The sequence below is a fragment of the Salvelinus sp. IW2-2015 genome, linkage group LG35, assembly GCF_002910315.2.
Source record: "Salvelinus sp. IW2-2015 linkage group LG35, ASM291031v2, whole genome shotgun sequence".
In the NCBI taxonomy this organism is placed as follows: Eukaryota; Metazoa; Chordata; class Actinopteri; order Salmoniformes; family Salmonidae; genus Salvelinus; species Salvelinus sp. IW2-2015.
The window spans coordinates 19552993-19571325 of NC_036874.1; the positions used below are offsets into that span (position 1 = coordinate 19552993).

The 18333-nt window shown below is 42.7% G+C and overlaps 1 protein-coding gene across 2 annotated transcripts; it reads right to left on the bottom strand.

Moving 5' to 3' along the window:
- Positions 1 to 483: 483 nt before the first annotated feature.
- Positions 484 to 17283, bottom strand: LOC111959024 (vascular endothelial growth factor A-A). 2 transcript variants are annotated; one of them, XM_023980427.1, is made up of 7 exons: positions 16564 to 17283; positions 15227 to 15269; positions 11336 to 11532; positions 10654 to 10730; positions 10166 to 10198; positions 3469 to 3600; positions 484 to 2091 (listed from the first exon to the last, which is right to left on the bottom strand). In XM_023980427.1, the coding sequence occupies exons 1-7, from the start codon at positions 16630 to 16632 to the stop codon at positions 2070 to 2072; spliced, it is 573 nt and encodes a 190-aa protein (XP_023836195.1). In that variant the 5' UTR covers positions 16633 to 17283; the 3' UTR covers positions 484 to 2069. The 2 variants fall into 2 exon arrangements, with proteins under 2 accessions (XP_023836195.1, XP_023836196.1); XM_023980428.1 differs by lacking the exon at positions 3469 to 3600 and having other exon boundaries at positions 16564 to 17281.
- Positions 17284 to 18333: the final 1050 nt, after the last annotated feature.

Genomic DNA, 18333 nt, shown 5'->3' on the forward strand with positions numbered 1-18333 from the left:
GGAAGAATGGTGTTGCATCCCTCCAATAGAGTTTCAGACAATTGTAGCATCTATGCCAGGGTGCATTGAAGCTGTTCTGGCTTGTGGTGGCCCAATGCCCTATTAAGACACGTTACTTGGGGCGGAAAGTATCCTAGGGGTTAGAGCGTTGGACTAGAAACCGAAAGGTTGCAAGATCGAATCCCAGAGCTGACAAGGTAAAAATCTGTCGTTCTGCCCCTGAACAAGGCAGTTAGCCCACTGTTCCTAGGCCGTCATTGAAAATAAGAATTTGTTCAGTAAAATAAATTAAAACCTTGGTGTTTCCTTTATTTTGGCACTGCATGTATTTTATTGTAGTGTTGTACTTTTATGATGCCTTATCAATTGGCTAAGGAATGATTAATAAAGCAGGATTGTGTTGTATTGTTACTTGATCAAATTATTTTAGATTGATCAAAATGTCAGAGGTAATTTCAAAACAGTTAAAAAGAGGCTTCCAAAGAGAACTGCATTTTCTGTTTAATAAAAAACAATATATTTTCTAAATAAATATAGTTAATAGTTACACTAAAAACAAAAAAATATGTTACTATTGTAAAACTGATCATTTTACAGCACCAATAAATATATTAATGTGAAAATATACTAAAAATGTGTCTGTACATGATACAACAAACAAAAAAAGCATTTCTGACACGGAAATACAAATAGAATGTTTCTTTTTTTATCAAAGGGCAGAGAGCATCGTCTCCTAATGCTCCTGGTTAGGCCCCACTAGGCCAAGTCCTGTTCTGGCTAAAGTGGGCTGGCCAGAGTCTCAGTCTCTCAGTGTGGAGTTCTCCCAAGCTGACCAAGGTCAGGGAGACGCCCTCAGTCCTCCTCATGACATGTCTTCGGGCACTCAAGTGCAAAAAACACATGTCCCGCCTGAAACTGCAACGTTGGCTATGCATCTTTTCACAAACACGTTTGTGGCAGGGTTTGTTTGTAACAAAGTCAAGACACACGCTACCAGCCTCTCTAGCCCAACAAAACATACAGTATCTCATTTTCAGGAATGTTGAAGTTTATCTTTCGCTTCTTTTTTTAAAAAGAAATACGTCTACAGTTTTCCATGGCCAAATAGATTGGTGATAACATTGCCAGGTGAAGAAGTAAAATCAATATCAACCATAACACTGAATATAAATATATAAATTAAATGCACAGAATACTGAAAATATTCTAGCATTATAAATTAGATGTACTGTACTAGACAAAGGGATATTAGGTAAGTATATACAGATCGTTTTTTTCTTTCTATAATGGACTATGCTTTAATGTGTGTGTGTGCAATTATATCTTTGGAAAACAAATGAAGACAAACAAAGCAAATAGAGATTATCGATTTTGAAAGTGGCGAGTTGAACACCACTGTTCCTAAGCGGAAGACGGAATCGCGTTCAGTATTGTCTCGTCTCCATACATACCTACGTTTAATATCCCTTTAGAATTATTCGCACACCGAGTCCTATCTGGTATCAGTAGATACAGCGGTGACAAAAACATAACCCCATAGAGGAAGTAGTTCTGCTTTCTCACAGTTCTCTAGACCTTCAGAGGTCTGAGGAGAAACATGTTCCCGTTGCACCTCTGTGAAGTTATGGTCACAATTTCTCTTCGTTTTTTATTTTTTATATATAGATATATTTAAGATACTCATATCCACAGCAGACCAACATCCAGTGAAGTGTTACATAAAATAAAATGACAAAAAAAACTCTCGGTCCTATCCACGCGAAGGCCCAAACACCCTGGCAACTAAACATTTGTCCAATTCACACGCCAGACAGTGGCGCATTCGTTCACTTTATAATGTCTCGTTATTTTTATAGCAGCAGTACACAATGTCATTTTAGAATATATATATATATATATATATATATTAGAAATACAACGGCATGTTGCCATCTCAGTCTCTCTCCATCGTTCGCTCTTGCTTGTTCTTTCATTGTAATTTTCAGTCCATCCAGGGAATGCGTTCTCAGGTTTCAAAGTGCTGTGCCAAGAAAATATTCCTTCATTTCATTGTCCCCCCTCTCCTCATCTCATCTCCTTGGTTTGTCACATCTGTGGATGACAAGACATGACAGACAGTAGGTTAGAAGATGGGCAACAAATCATCCTCCCAGCAGGGGTGTAGCCTGGAGCCAATCACATCACCCCAAATGTGGAAAACTCCTACAGCCCCTCCCTCTTCCTCCCCTGACCAATTGGAATCATGTTGCTGGTCACCCCACTCATGTGTGGCTCTCTAAATCCAGCAAACCGTGTGGGGGGCCCCTAAGGTTCAAAGGTCAGGGATGTATATAGTAGTGTCAAGGGAGGTCACCAACACAAGGCCTTGTGGGAGTTTCACCGGAAGCAGCCAGCTCTCCATTGGGCCACTGACTGTATACAGCCATTATTTGCAACCAATGGAGATGGAGTTTTAATCACCGATTAGTAATTGAGTTTAGGGCTACGCCTCGTAGGAGTTATGAGTAGGACCATTAGAAACGAGCAGCATGGACACCAGCTCTACATTCACTCAATTAAGAGCCTGTTCGTTCACAGTTACGAACCGAGGGAAACACTTTCCCTTTGAGTGTTAGTATCGTGCATGAGTTAGTTCTGTCTTGAGTCCAGTACTGTGCTGACTTATAAACATGTCTGTCTATTTGTGTGATCAAGACTGGTAGAAGTTTAAAAACAACAATGGATGCTAAAATTCCCCTCCTACGCAGGTGGTTATATATATCAGACCCACACTTATCATCCTACTGATCTCCCAACATAGTCTCCATATCTTTTTCCCATCGCTACATGGATATATATATATATATATATATATATATATATGGGAAAGAGATAAGGAGACTATGTTGTGAGATCAGTAGGATGATAAGTGTGGGTCTGAATAAATGGGCATTACTACAGACTGACCCAATACGGTACGGACTGTCTCACACACATAAAACCCAACCCCCTACACACATCTTGCTTGGTGCTAGAATTTAGTATATATATATATATATATATATATATATATATACTGCATTAATTTAAAGGGAATCTAAAGCGAGAAAGGGGCTGTTTTTTGCGTATTGTCTAGTTTAAGTGTCTGCCATGCAAAGGGAATACACTATACTAGCTAGATAAAATATACTACCTTTACAGAACACACAATAATAGAGTCACAGTTCTAACATCAAGGATGATGTTAAGAAGAGTCTCAGAATATTACGCACGACAACAGACAATACAAAACACGCTTACAAGCAAACAGTCCCACACAATTCTCAAATACAAACAAGAACAGTCTATAAGAAAGTGAGAAGCATGCATTTCTCAGAGGGAGAAAAGAAAAATCTAGCAAATGACAGAAGTGCAAAAAGGTGGATGGATGTAGATGAACGGAGTATAGATCAAAGTCACGTTGTTTATCAGAATAGTTCGTAAACAAACCTGCAAGCTCTTTCGTTTAACTCAAGTCGTCTGGACTTGCAGTCTAATTGTGTGAATTTGCAGGAGCATTTACAGGTGAGAGGGTCCTGCACAAACAAGCGCTTTCTTCTCTCTGAGCAAGGCTCACAGTGGCTGCAAGGGAAGCAAAAAGGGAGAAAGAGAGAGGTCTAAGCTATAGACCGTATCCAGCAGAAAAAGGGTGCATACAGGCACTCATGCACCATCCCCAAAACCACCCCCCCCCCAACACACCAACATTGGACGAACATTTGAGCAACATCAGCTCAATACTTCTGCAGCCGCTGGGTGGTGTGAAGGTTGTTTGAGGTTGTGGGGCATTGTGATCGGGTTAGAAAGAGAGCGCATGTAAAGACTTTTCTACACACATGGGCCTGATCACGCTTGCATACACTCACACACTCTTTCACCCACTCTTTCATTCATCCTCTATAAATGGTATGACAAGCATATGTGTGATTGGGTCAATGAGATCAACATTGAATGAGAAAATGTGCACCATATACACAAAACAGGTGCACGTGATAAGGTAAAGGCCACGGCGTAAACACAGAACACATAGCATTCGCTTCCCAATCCACTCAGTGACATGCTCACAAGGGAGCAGCCATCTTTAAAAACCCATCTCTCCCAAAATCTGCCTATATTTCCCACTACAATTACCCTACAGACATGCTCACATGAGCGCCACAACTTAAATGGGATGTTAGGACGACATTAGGATGATGGTTTGGGGCTGAGCAAGCGCAGGCTCAAGCACAATGTAAGGATGATAAAATACAGATCAAAGACAAAATCTAATCGTATTAATTTCACTAGCCCAGTTTAAAGTCAAAGTAGATGCTGTCGCTGGTGCTTAAAGATGCAGTGTCTTTTATGGAGGTGAACATGTGTGATCGGGGGGCACACACCACAGACAAAACAAGGACAGAGATAGGGGGAGAGCTGCGACGCACCGGACGAGATGAAGCTACGCTTCGTCTCAGACGACGCAGTTGGCCGTATTTCTACGAGCTATGCGAGGTCAGATCACGTCTGGATCATGTTCTAGACCTTTCCGTCTAAAAGCAGGAACAAAGCAACCTACAGCAGCCCTTTTCGGTGTACCACCCCATGCTACAGTAACTCTAACCAAACAAACTGAGCCAAGCCTGTCTACTTTAAAGTAACCAGACCAATTGGCACTGTAGTGGTAGAGATTTAAGACAACAGTGCTGGTCCATCCACCTATCTCCTAAAACAAAAGGCAACGGCGAAACAGAGCAAACTCCTAGCAGCATGTGGACTCAACATGGCATCGACTCTGCTGCCATGATTCCTCCAAAATCAAACCAACCATCAAGAGAGACATAGTGCCCATTTGCAGACACGCCACAGGCGAGGCCTCAGACCTCATCGTGCCAGTGTCTCTCTCTTTCTTTCTCTTTTGGTCATTGCCCCTGGAATATAGAGAACAGGGCAAAAGAGAAAAGACACCTAAGTGGAGGCAGGGACACTCATACAGAGTTTTTACATTTACATTTAAGTCATTTAGCAGACGCTCTTATCCAGAGCGACTTACAAATTGGTGCATTCACCTTATGATATCCAGTGGAACAACCACTTTACAATAGTGCATCTAACTCTTTTAAGGGGGGGGGGGTTAGAAGGATTACTTTATCCTATCCTAGGTATTCCTTAAAGAGGTGGGGTTTCAGGTGTCTCCGGAAGTTGGTGATTGACTCCGCTGACCTGGCTCCGCTGAGAGTTCAATCAATAGAGGTCAGGCCAAAGAGGAGACAAATCAATCAAGTCGGGCATCTCCCTTCTAATCTAGTCTCCTAATAAGCGGTGGGATCGATCCCTTTTTGAACGTGTGTGTGTGTGTGTGTGTGTCTCACTGTAAATGCGTGCGTCAATGTAAATGCGTCCACTGTTGCCTGTGTAAATCAGTCTATGCATATCAAGGGCTCTATTTTCGGCTGGCGTTAAGGCGGCACTCATGTGAAATGCACGTTAGTTTGCAATTTCGTCACGTAAAAAAAAAAATTGCGCAGACATTTTCCGGCCCTAACGCCAAGTTCGGTAATTTACACGTCTTATATCAGCACGCTTGCACTCAGATGGGAGGGGTGGAAATATTTTAGGCGTGTTCTTAAAAACATGATCCAAAGTGATAATTTCAGACAGCGCTGGTAGGGATATTTAAGACCAACCAAAAGCTGGTTTTAGTGGTAACACAGTTGGTTATGGCATGAATGTTGACAGCGGAAACTCAGCCTATACAGCCGTGAAGCACACTGCCCATATACGCATGGAACAATAGTAGCCTAATGTGCTTTTGGTGCCTGTATACTTTGTATATAGAAACATAAAAACTCCCATTTTGTATTTCTTATGGATCCCCATTAGCTGCTGCTTTGGCAGGTCCTCACCAGACATCACGGGCAACAACTTTGCCTATGGGCACAAACCCACCGGCGCTGGACCAGACAGGACTGGCAAAAAGTGCTCTTCACTGATGAGTCGCAGTTTTGTCTCACCAGAGGTGATTGTCGTATGAGTGTTACACCGAGGCCTGTAATCTGGAGCGGGATCGATTTGGAGGTGGAGGGTCCGTCATGGTCCGGGGCGGTGTGTCACAGCATCATCGGACTGAGCTTGTTGTCATTGCAGGCAATCTCAACGCTGTGCCTTACAGGGAAGACATCCTCCTCCCTCATGTGATACCCTTCCTGCAGGCTTATCCTGACATGACCCTCCAGCACTACAATGCCACCAGCCATACTACTTGTTCTGTGTGTGATTTCCTGCATGACAGGAATGTCAGTGTTCTGCCATGGCCAGCGAAGAGCCCGGATCTCAATCCCATTGAGCACATCTAGGACCTGTTGGATCGGAGGGTGAGGGCTAGGGCCATTCACCCCAGAAATGTCTGGGAACTTGCATGTGCTTGGTGGAAGAGTGGGGTAACATCTCACAGCAAGAACTGGAAAATCTGGTGCAGTCCATGAGGGGATGCACTGCAGTACTTAATGCAGCTGGTGGCCACACCATACTGACTTACTTTTGATTTTGACCCCCTCCTTTATTCAGGGACACATCATTCCATTTCTGTTAGTTACATGTCTGTGGAACTTGTTCAGTTTATGTCTCAGTTGTTGAATCTTGTTATGTTCATACAAATATTTACACATGCTAAGTTTATTTTCAGCAAACGCAGTTGACAGTGAGAGGTCGTTTAGTACTGTGTGCCTCCCATAGTCTGTCTTGGACTTGGGGACTGTGAAGAGACCTCTTGTGGCATGTCTTGGGGGGTATGCATGGGTGTCCAAGCTGTGTGCCAGTAGTTTAGACAGACAGCTCGGTGCATTCAACATGTCATAAATAAAAGTAGTGATGAAGTCAATCTATCCTCCATTTTGAGCCAGGAGAGATTGACATGCATATTATTATTATTAGCTCTCTGTGTACATCCAAGGGCCAGCCGTGCTGACCTGTTCTGAGCCAATTGCAATTTTCCTAAGTCCTTTTTTGTGGCACCTGACCACACGACTGAACAGTAGTCAAGGTGCGACAAAAATAGGGCCTGTAGGACCTGCCTTGTTGATAGTGTTGTTAAGAAGGCAGAGCATTGCTTTATTATAGACAGAAATCCCCCCATCTTAGCTACTACAGCATCAGTATGTTTTGACCATGACAGTTTACAATCTAGGGTTACTCCAAGCAGTTTAGTCATCTCAACTTGCTCAATTTCCACATGATTTATTACAACATTTAGTTGAGGTTCAGGGTTTAGTGAGTGTTTTGTCCAAATACAATGCTTTTAGTTTTAGAAATAACGTATTCCTTGCCACTCACTCTGAAACTAACTGCAGCTCTTTGTTGAGTGTTGCAGTCATTTCGGTCACTGTAGTAGCTGACGTGTATAGTGCTGAGTCACCCGCATACATAGACTCAAAGTATAGCCTCCCCTCCTCTCAATGAAGGCTTTTTTACCCAAGACTGTCGATACAGGGTTTGGCTCCTGAGACCGCTTGGAAATAAACCTTAAATCACCAAAGCTTTATTTAAATATAACGGTTGAGAGGAGTAAAACAGTGAGCTGACGTTCCCTTTTTATCTATAATAATATAATCTCCACCCGGCACAGCCAGAAGAGGACTGGCCACCCCTCATAGCCTGGTTCCTCTCTAGGTTTCTTCCTAGGTTCTGGCCTTTCTAGGGAGTTTTTCCTAGCCACCGTGCTTCTACACCTGCATTGTTTGCTGTTTGGGGTTTTAGGCTGGGTTTCTGTACAGCACTTTGAGATATCAACTGATGTAAGAAGGGCTTTATAAATACATTTGATCTATGCATTGTAGGTAGGCCAACATTATTTTAGTCATGCGGTCCCATTTTGGATGTGTGTAAACCCCCCCCCCCCCCCTCGATGATGTAAGCTACGTGTCATGCCCATCATGAAACGAAAGATGAGAACCTCGTTGAACCTCATATTTAGAAGTTATCTGTAACAATTGCCTGTTTTCCATTTCATTAGTTCAAAGCCCAACCCCTACCTTTGGCCTACTATAACAAAGGCTGGTTCAACAGCAATGCGCTTCTTTTTATCATGCCAATTTGATGATATCATTACATGTTACAATTATTTATTGTTGTTGTAAAAAAAAAAAATAAACATTGCTTGTTTTTCTTTTAATGTTATTACAACCAATCTTATTAGAATGATTCACCTTCCTGGTTTTATTTGTTTTGTTTAGAATTTGATTAGAACTATTCGTTCTCTTTGTAGGCCTTATCAATCATGAATTTAATATTGCTTATTGACAATGTTTGTCATGTCTGTGCTCAGCTATAATGCAATTTACAGTAGGCCTATCCTATATGGGAATGCTATTCAAGCCTTGCAATTACTTAGAACAATGTGGACTGCAAATGGGTTAAAGTTAACGTATTTAGCAAAGATAGGTCTTCATTTTGTTACTTAGTTTCTGTAAGCCATTTAAAAAATATATAACGGACTCACATTGGAATTGGCATTTATTCCAAGTCGATACATTAAAATACTGTAAATACACAACTTGAAGCAGCAACACATTTCGCCATGGAGCACGTTCTGATAGGCCAGTGAGGGGCCAAGCCTCGACACCCACAACTAGTCTATTCATCAACACCCAGCCCTTTCGCGCCGACACCGTCAAATACGCAGATAATTGTAACAGTGAAAAAAAACTCAAATATTTCTGACACACCCGTGAACCTACGGCGCTACCGCCTTCCCTTAGATTTACCATTGAGTTAGGTTTGTTAAAACAGAGCCCCAAGTGTTGGTCGAGAGTATTATGTACAGTATGCATTTCAGTGAAAGACTGAGGGTGTGTCTGAGCTCATGAATGGGCAGTCTTTTTCCTGCACCCTACCCTGGCCTGGCTGGGGTGAGCTGTCTGCCTACGTGCTGCGTGACAGGCAGAGGTGTGTGGCACAACGCGAGGACAAGGCTCAGCCCCATGACAAACGGATTTGATTTAGCCCTCTCAGGTAGCAAACATGATCCCCATCTCTCCTCCACTGATCCATGGGGCTTTAACCCTGCGTGGTTCTTATCCAATTAAAACGAGGGACGTCCTCTGACGTGCCAGCTGCAGCTAAGGTGGCTAAAGACATATACACACACACACACCCTTGCATCAACACTGACAATCAGTCGGTTTCGCTCCCTCCACACTGCCTGCAACTAACCGCGTCCACTGCGTCTCCGTCTCATCCACTATTTACAACTCTAAAAATAAAAATGGTTCAACTGAATGACACCTGTTGCAATGATTACACTGTGGAAGTAGCCACGAGGGCCGAGGGTCAGGCTCGAGCAACTGGAGCTAAGAAGAAGACTGCTGGACAGCCCGGCCAGTCGCGGGTGGTCTGGCGCTAGCTAACGACCTCAACCCGACTGTTACGGCCGCCATAAAACGAACAGAGCCTGTCAGCAAGACAAAAGAAACAAACCCCGTTTAAAAATAAAAATCCATTCTCTTATCAGCACCAGCAAAGATAGAGGAGAGAGGCTGTTTTTTTTTCTCCATAAGGTGTGCTGCTAGTCCTCTAACTCCCACAAGGCGTGAAGGGAACACGGAGAACTAGACCTCTACCCTCCATCGCTATGTAAAAAAGAGAGAGACAGGGCTATGTGGTGCGGTGTAGGAGCCTATGAGGTGCTGATAATCCCAATCACTAGTAGAGAAGGCACCCTAACACTTCCTCTCAGCACCCTTCCAAATGATCGACTCAATCCTATCAGCAGGAGTAGGGCAGCTGCTGACTTCTCAGTGCAGCAGGGGTAAAAGATACTGCAGCTTCACCGTTACTATTAGCATTAGTGCTACCCCACATGGTCGCTGGTACCAGTGTCCAGCTGGCTGCTTCTCATCTGCATGTACGGTGGCCAAACAACATGAGGAATACTGAATACTTATTGGTTCGCGAGGATTAGGCCCCCAGCCCTCTGTGTTAAGTTAAAACGTCTGTGGGAAAGGGATGATGATTGGTTGGGAAACTGGTCAATCAGTATATTGAGATATTTTGGGGCTGGCAGACAGAGCTGTTTCGACCGTTTGAATATCAGAGTGGGAGCCAAACGGAACACAGAAAGCTCCCTCCCCTCATCCCACATATAACTCAATAACAAGGCAAAGCATGTACTTACTTCTCTTTCTTTGCTTTAACTTCTGGCTTTGGTCTGAAATTAAGAGGAAAATAGAGAACAAAACATTTAGATTTAGCTTTTTATTAAAGGCCCAGTGCAGTCAAAAACATGATTTCCTATATTTTATATATATTTCCACACTATGACGTTAGAATAATACTGTAAAATTGTGAAAATTATGATAATGCCATTTTAGTGTAAGAGCTGTTTGAAAAGACCGACTGAAATGTCAGCCTGTTTTGGTGGGATGGAGTTTTGGCCTAAATAATTAGTTAATAGACCAATAAGAAAGATATTCCCAAATCCCTCTGCCAATAACAGCTAGTTTTCAGTTTAACATTTTAATTGAAAACAATCACAGTAAGGTACTTAATTGTTACCCAGAAATGATTTGATATTGAGATAAAAACAGCTGCATTGGACCTTTAACCAGTAAGCAAAAAAACATTGAAGCCTGAAATCATTATAGGCCTGAGAAAAGTTCTTACCTGCATTCACACTTTCGATGTTCTGTGAAACTTAACAGAAAATGATGTTGCGATACTCTCTGTTTCACTTGTATTACCTGTAGAGAAACATAAGACATTAAACATTCAAATTCACATTGAAAAAGGGTTTGTAGTCTCTTACTTGGGTCAATCCCCCCCGCCCAAACCAAATTCCTCTGCCGCAACATCACTACCTCAGAGATTCTTAGTGAGTGATTGCTCTGACCATTGACAAAGTGGTCACAGTCTGGCCACTAGCTAACCGGTCGGTGAAGACAGGGCGACACCATAGCCAGGCATGCGCTGTATCACATTCCTATAGCTTATTCCTRTCCACCCTAGGCTCATGCCAACAGTAAGTCCTGACTCCTGACCATGGCCAAGAGAGACTTCAACCTCATAAACAGGGGCATAAACAGGGTGTGCAAGGGTAAACAAAATAGCTGACATGCCAGGCCCCTGCTGCTTCACTTTTTCCATGGGACAGAGAGACACGCAAAGCGAGCGAGAGCGAGAGAGACAGAGAGAACCCGTGAGAAAAGGAATGGAAGAGAGAAAGGACACCGAGAGATATGGAAGAGAGAGGGGGTTATAAGTGAMATGAGAGAGATGGAATGAGAGAGAGAGGGGAGAACAAATCCCCTGTTCACCGGTCCCGGCGAGAGTTGGAGTTGGCGCTTACCTCCATGGTAACGTTTTTTGTTTCCGTGGGGACACACTCAAGCGCCTCGTCGTTGCAGCATCCGGCGCAGCGCATGAGCACCACGCACGAGGGGATGTAGGTGTGCTCAATCTCATCTGGATACTCCTGGAAGATGTCCACCAGCATCTCCCGTGTCCGACACATGCTCTTGTTATACACGTCCATGAACGGGACCACTGCAGGAGGAAGAGCAGAGGGAGAACATCAGTACTGCTTCCTTCTCAGCCTCACTGTGCCGTAGATAACTGTCAGTAACATTGAGATTCCTTGAGGAGAAGACAGTAACATCAGTGGCAACCCTACCACAAAACTGCTATACTGTAGACAACAGCACATCCATCCTCTCCACTTAGTAAAACTCTCCAATGCATTCTCTTTCATCCTCCTTTCCTCACTCATTCCTCAGTTGTGTGCCCTTTTCTCCTTTATCCTAACTCTCCATGCCTCGTCTACTTCCTAGAATCCCCCATCTGCTCTGGTTCCGTTTGGCAGTGGAAGAGAGTACTTGTGTGCCTTTGTGGTCGTCAAAAAGGTACAGGCATTCGTTTCCTGAGTGGTTCCCATTGCTAAAGCCAGCTTAGCWGATGAACAAAGCCACATATATATTATTTCAGATGTAACAAAGCAGACTATTGTYCTGACAAGGATCTTAATGTCCCCCAGCAAAATAATGTCAAACCTGCTCATGTGCTCACAGCTGTCTAAAGCCCAGAACACATTCAAACCCACACACAAGGACAATTACAACACATCCACACGTTTAAGCTACACGATCTAAACTCGCTCACACATGCCATATACAGTTGAAGTAAAAAGAAAAACCCTTGAATGAGTAGGTTTGTCCAAACTTTTGACTGGTACTTTTTATACACAGTTGAAGTCGGAAGTTTACATACACCTTCACCTACACCTTTAATCCTAGTAAAAAATCCTGGTCTTAGGTCAGTTAGGATCACCACTTTATTTTAAGAATGTGAAATGTCAGAATAATAGTAGAGAGAATGATTTATTTCAGCTTTTATTTCTTTCATCACATTCCCAGTGGGTTAGAAGTTTACATTCACTCAACTAGTATTTGGTAGCATTGCCTTTAAAATTGTTTAACTTGGGTCAAACGTTTCAGGTAGCCTTCCACAAGCTTCCCACAATAAGTTGGGTGAATTTTGGCCCATTCCTCCTAACGGAGCTGGTGTAACTGAGTCAGCTTTGTAGGTCTCCTTGCTCACACACGCTTTTCAGTTCAGCCCACAAATGTTCTATAGGATTGAGGTCAGGGCTTTGTGATGGCCACTCCAATATCTTGACTTTCTTGTCCTTAAGCCATTTTGCCACAACTTTGGAAGTATGCTTGAGGTCATTGTCCATTTGGAAGACCCATTTGCGACCAAGCTTTAACCTCCTGACTGATGTCTTGAGATGTTGCTTCAATATATCCACATACTTTTCCATCCTCATGATGCCATCTATTTCGTGAAGTGCACCAGTCCCTCCTGCAGCAAAGCACCCCAACAACATGATACTGCCACTCCCGTGCTTCACGGTTGGGATGGTGTTCTTCAGCTTGCAAGACTCCCCCTTTTTCCTCCAAACATAACCTGTCTCTTATACACATCTAGATGTGTATAAGAGACAGGTTCTGGAGCAGTGGCTTCTTCCTTGCTGAGCGGCATTTCAGGTTATGACGATATAGGACTCGCTTTACTGTGGATATAGATACTTTTGTACCTGTTTCCTCCAGCATCTTCACAAGGTCCTTTGCTGTTGTTCTGGGATTGATTTGAACTTTTCGCACCAAAGCACGTTCATCTCTAGGAGACAGAACGCGTCTCCTTCCTGAGCGGTATGACGGCCGCGTCGTACCATGGTGTTTATACTTGCATACTATTGTTTGTACAGATAAACGTGGTACCTTCAGGCGTTTGGAAATTGCTCCCAAGGTGAACCAGACTTGTGGAGGTCTACAATTTCTATTCTGAGGTCTTGGCTGATTTCCTTTGATTTTCCCATGATGTCAAGCAAAGAGGCACTGAGTTTGAAGGTAGGCCTTGAAATACATACACAGGTACACCTTCAACTGACTCAAATMATGTCAATTAGCCTATCAGAAGCTTCTAAAGCCATGACATCATTTTCTGGAATTTCCCAAGCTGTTTAAAGGCACAGTCAACTTAGTGTATGTAAACTTCTGACCCACTGGAATTGTGATACAGTGAATTATGAAATAATCTGTCTGTAAACAATTGTTGGAAAAATTACTTGTGTCATGCACAAAGTATATGTCCTAACTGACTTGCCAAAACTATAGTTTGTTAACTAGACATTTTTGGAGTGGTTGAAAAACTAGTTTTAATGACTCCAACCTAAGTGTATGTAAACTTRCAACTTCAACTGTACATACAACCCACAATTCCTCAGATGCTGACTAACCCTACCCATCTCCATCCCAGAATAATCCCCCCACACTCCATCCTATGGACTGGTTTCCCAGCGACACCGTCCCCCTCCTGACCCCCAGGTCATCCGAGCAGCCCGTGACCTCAGGCTGTGCGGTYCCAGGGTTCACCTCTGACATGTGACCCCCGGCAGCCCACCCCTTAARCAGTCGGCCTGGTCAGTTGCCACCTAATGCTACAACAACATCCTGAGACACCACTGRCTGCCTGCCGTAGCTGGATCTGTTACTCCTTCCTAAACCATGCACTGCTGCTGCTAGCCCATGGATGACCTGCCTTGTCAGCAGATGCAGTGTCCATACCTCCCTTTATCCCTCCCAGCACCTGCTCTCAGAGGAGAAGCCCTGGCCAGGCCAGCCTGTAGGGAGAGAAAGGCTGTCAGTCTGTCTCGATGCCATAGACAGGAGTGTCTCCGTCTACAGCCCAAGGTCACCAGCCCAAAACGTCTCCCTATGCTGTTCTGGCTCTGCGGAGCCCCACAGTCTCTCTCTGCACAGCTGCTGCTTCACACTCTGTCTAGCAGAGTTCTAGTACCTAGGCAACATTTGTTTTAATGTGATTGTGTGTGATTGTGTGTGTGATTATGTGTGTGTGTGTGTGTGTGTGTGTGTGTGTGTGTGTGTGTGTGTGTGTAATGAAGGTCAGAAGCCGCTAACAGGTGTCAGAGAAAAGGAAGGGAGTCGCTGCCCTTGTGCTGTGAATAACAAACAACCACAATTCAATTCCTATGTTTTCTCTGCTGATGACCAGTCCCTGATGTATGACAGTGAGTAACCTGTCTGTGTCCACTATTGACCAACATGGCTAACCTTGAACACAGCTAACAAGTGAAACYCACTCTCTCGCTGTCAATAAACAAACATAACCATGCGTACAGCCTTGGACCGAGGCTGACATGCTTTGTCCAATAAAAATTATACAATCTGAKCATATGTTTGCCATGTGACCAAATCACAAGAGGAGGAAGAAAAAGGCAWAAATAAAACATGAATTCAGCAGTGGCCTTGAATTCATTCAGTAATCTTGTCTGTTAACATATACCAGACTATTTAGATCAGACACACTTTGATGGTAATTCCAAAGTCCCAAGTAAAGCCTTTTCCTCAGGGACTCACTACTAAGACTTCAATATAGCACTATATGATACCCATCTTCTCTCACTGATAGAGAGGGAGCATTGCTACAATGTAAAGATGTTGTTATGACAATAGCCATGTGCAATAGCCAATTTGTCAAAAACMTATTTTCATTGAAGGCCTAAACTTGAAAAGGTATTTTCTGTGAAAATTCCGATTCAGAATATGTACACTAGGTGGCTATTTACACATCAAATCCCCCAATAAGGGTAAAACACAGAAGAAACTTCTACAATATTGCACTTGTAATATTGTAATACATTTGTACATTCAACACTTACCATCATTTTCACTCTTCTCCCCGTCCTTGGGTATGTGGGCTGTCTGTAGAAAAGAACAACAGGTAAGCCCATTAGAGCAAGCTTGACGTCTTAGCCTATGTCATACACATTTTTTTATATGGTAGACTATGCATCACGTTGTAAAAAGGCAATGCAGTTTTGCCTCCCTGAATTATGTATACATCATTTCCATAATGTAACTGCATGCACAATCATTTTTGGTATGTCCGTAAGCCATTAGCTTATTATACAGCAAGACTCCAATACATTCCCCCTTTATTATGACAGCTAGCCGACTTCATTGAATATTTCCCCCGCCTATGGGCAAGTGCAGAGGGAAAATGGCATCACAGCAGTGCTTCAGTCACGTTATCACCGGAACCTAGACTGTTGCAATAGCTCTTCAATATTGCGTGAGAAAGAAGCCTATGTAATTGTATAYCTGAAAGAGTGAGATGGATTGCCCATTGTTAGCGTTTACACGTTGTACAGATTATCGTAAACATTTTAGCGAATCTTTTGTTATTAACAAGGCCTAAGTTTAATATAAACGGGCTATTATTAGCCTTAAGTAGGGAGTGAAATACACGTTGACACTTCATACCTTCTGCGACCCAGCTAGGCTATTCGGTTCGGGGCCAACAGGTTTGCACTATCCTTGCGCTCTCAATAGACAGGASGTCTGGACTTTGCTTTTCATTACAGTAGACTAGCCTACAAACGAGAGCAAATACATTGCCGATATTGGAATCAACCCACTGGACACACACATCAATTCAACCTCTATTACACGTTGGTTCAATGGAAACAACGTTGGTTCAACCAGTGGGAATAGTGACGTTGTGTTGTCGTGATTTTATTCAATWGGAATCCAATTGAATTAAATCACGACAATAGTGATTTTGGATTATGTTAGTGTAATGAGGCAACTCATTTCACTTTTACGTCACTCAAAATTCCGATTTTGCCTAGCCTACTATTTCGTTGACATTAATGCCGGGTGCATTGTGCATTTTCAAAAGTTATAATAATAATACAAATAATAGCCTAATTATAATAGAAAATACAGCGTTAATTGGATAGGCCTATGACACTTTTTCCCAAAAGGACCAAAATGTATGTCAAACGTCAGGATTAACCATTCAAAGGTGACATAAAATCTGTAAATCCTAGGCCTAATGAGAGAAAGTGAATACATTGTAGGTGGCCTACACACCTAGCAGCAAGTGACGAGGTTGTGCGATAAGGGCGATCACCTCATTAATGAAACATGAACAGCATTGTATTCCTAATTCAAACGCATCTGATCCCCCCTCCGATTTAAATATAATTCTCACCTTAACTGCATAAAAATGAAGCTGAAGCAGCGCTGCAAATAATAATTGTACAAAACTGCCAATGTTCATGATTGTAATTCCGATGGTGAGTTGTACAGTTGTACTAAAATTTCAGGTGTCGTTTGGATCAGACACAATAATAAAGAAAAAACACAACAACAAAAAAAATGCAACAATTTCTTGATAACTTGGTTATAGTAAAATCAAATCCATCCAAACATAGCAGACGTGCCACCTGAGAGGAATCCTTTTTCTTTTTGTATTGCAACCGCCTCTAAGGAATTTCAGAGAATAGCCCAAAAGAATGGTAACATCCAAAATGCGTCGGTCATCCGGAGACTCTTCCAAGATTTCTAATTCTACATCCACATTAGAAACCCCATAATGGACTGAACATCTCCGTCCTATTATCTGCTCACCAGGATGAAAACTTTCACCAACTTCTGAAAGCAACTTAACGCAATGCCTCCACTGTGTGAAAGCGGCGGCTGAGTTATAACAACATTGACCACAGTAGTGAGTGTGAGCGTTTGCCTACGCAAAMTGATCCGTTAGCAATCCTCCTTGAAACGCACTGAAACGGTCTCCCCTTTCCTTTGTATTTTACTATGACTTTGGGTTTGGACGTCCAGGCGCAGAATAGGGAGATCTTGTCATACACCWCCGTTTCTCGCTCGTGTAGCGCGTTTACTGTTCTCTGATCGTCAGCTATTGCGTTTAGCAATCGGACGTGTCGACTGTAGGACGATGTTTGCGCTCATTGGCTAGATCACCAATGTGGGCGTTACTGGTTGGTGGCGAGGGGTGGCGGGCGCGCTCCCATAAAATATTTAACAGTGATGTTCACATTCTGCGATTTGGTGAGTGCTTTAGTCAGAATTTWGATGATAAATATAATACATGACACGTTTAAAATGGTWAGTATTAAATGGCCAATAGTTAGTTGTGTTGTTGGTGCATTTAATGGTCTCTTGTTGCCTTTTTTTTGCAGCTTTTGAATCATTCATCATTGTGATAGCCATTTACCATTTTGTGGAAATATTAGAATTGACATACAAAAACCTTTGGTTGAAAAATAAGAAGTATGTTAAAGTATTGGCGGCAAGAGTTACCATAAACAATGTGAAAATACCCAATTAGAAGCAGGCCAGGCCTATACTATTGCAGGAATTGCTTTTGCACCTAAAGTTAACATCCAGCGCTTGGAGGTGGTGGTGCACACATGTGTTTAGTTGATCAGTTAAACAGAGATTGTAGCCTATATTGGACATTAGAGATGCCTGGATCTCTAAAAGGATACAGAGTACAGTAGGTGAGGATGTTCAGGTGTGAAAGAGTGGAGAGGGACTTGCAATGGCCTGGGCTGTATAGTGTTTTGCTTTTGTTGTACCACACACATGACGCTGAGTTCAGGAATCATCATTATCATAGCACTTTCTAGGTGCTGAAAGTTGCAAGAAATTATCCTTATTAGAAAGTAAGTCAAACTTTAGAAAATGATATGTTCCCAAGTGAGAATGACACTTGTGTTCAGGTGAGCTTTAGGAAGCACTTAGCTAGGCATGGCTGAGCCAACACAATCAACTGAAACATGTCAGATTCTTGACCTGCGTGGACATATTGTTTGATATTGGAGGTTTTGTTTCAGCATTTAAACATTCCAAAAGCACAATTGTTTTTGGTATTCATCCTCTTTCATCTGTCATGCAAATCAGAAGAGAACAAGTCATACATATTCGATAATTGATCTTTATGCGTAGGGAAGATGAA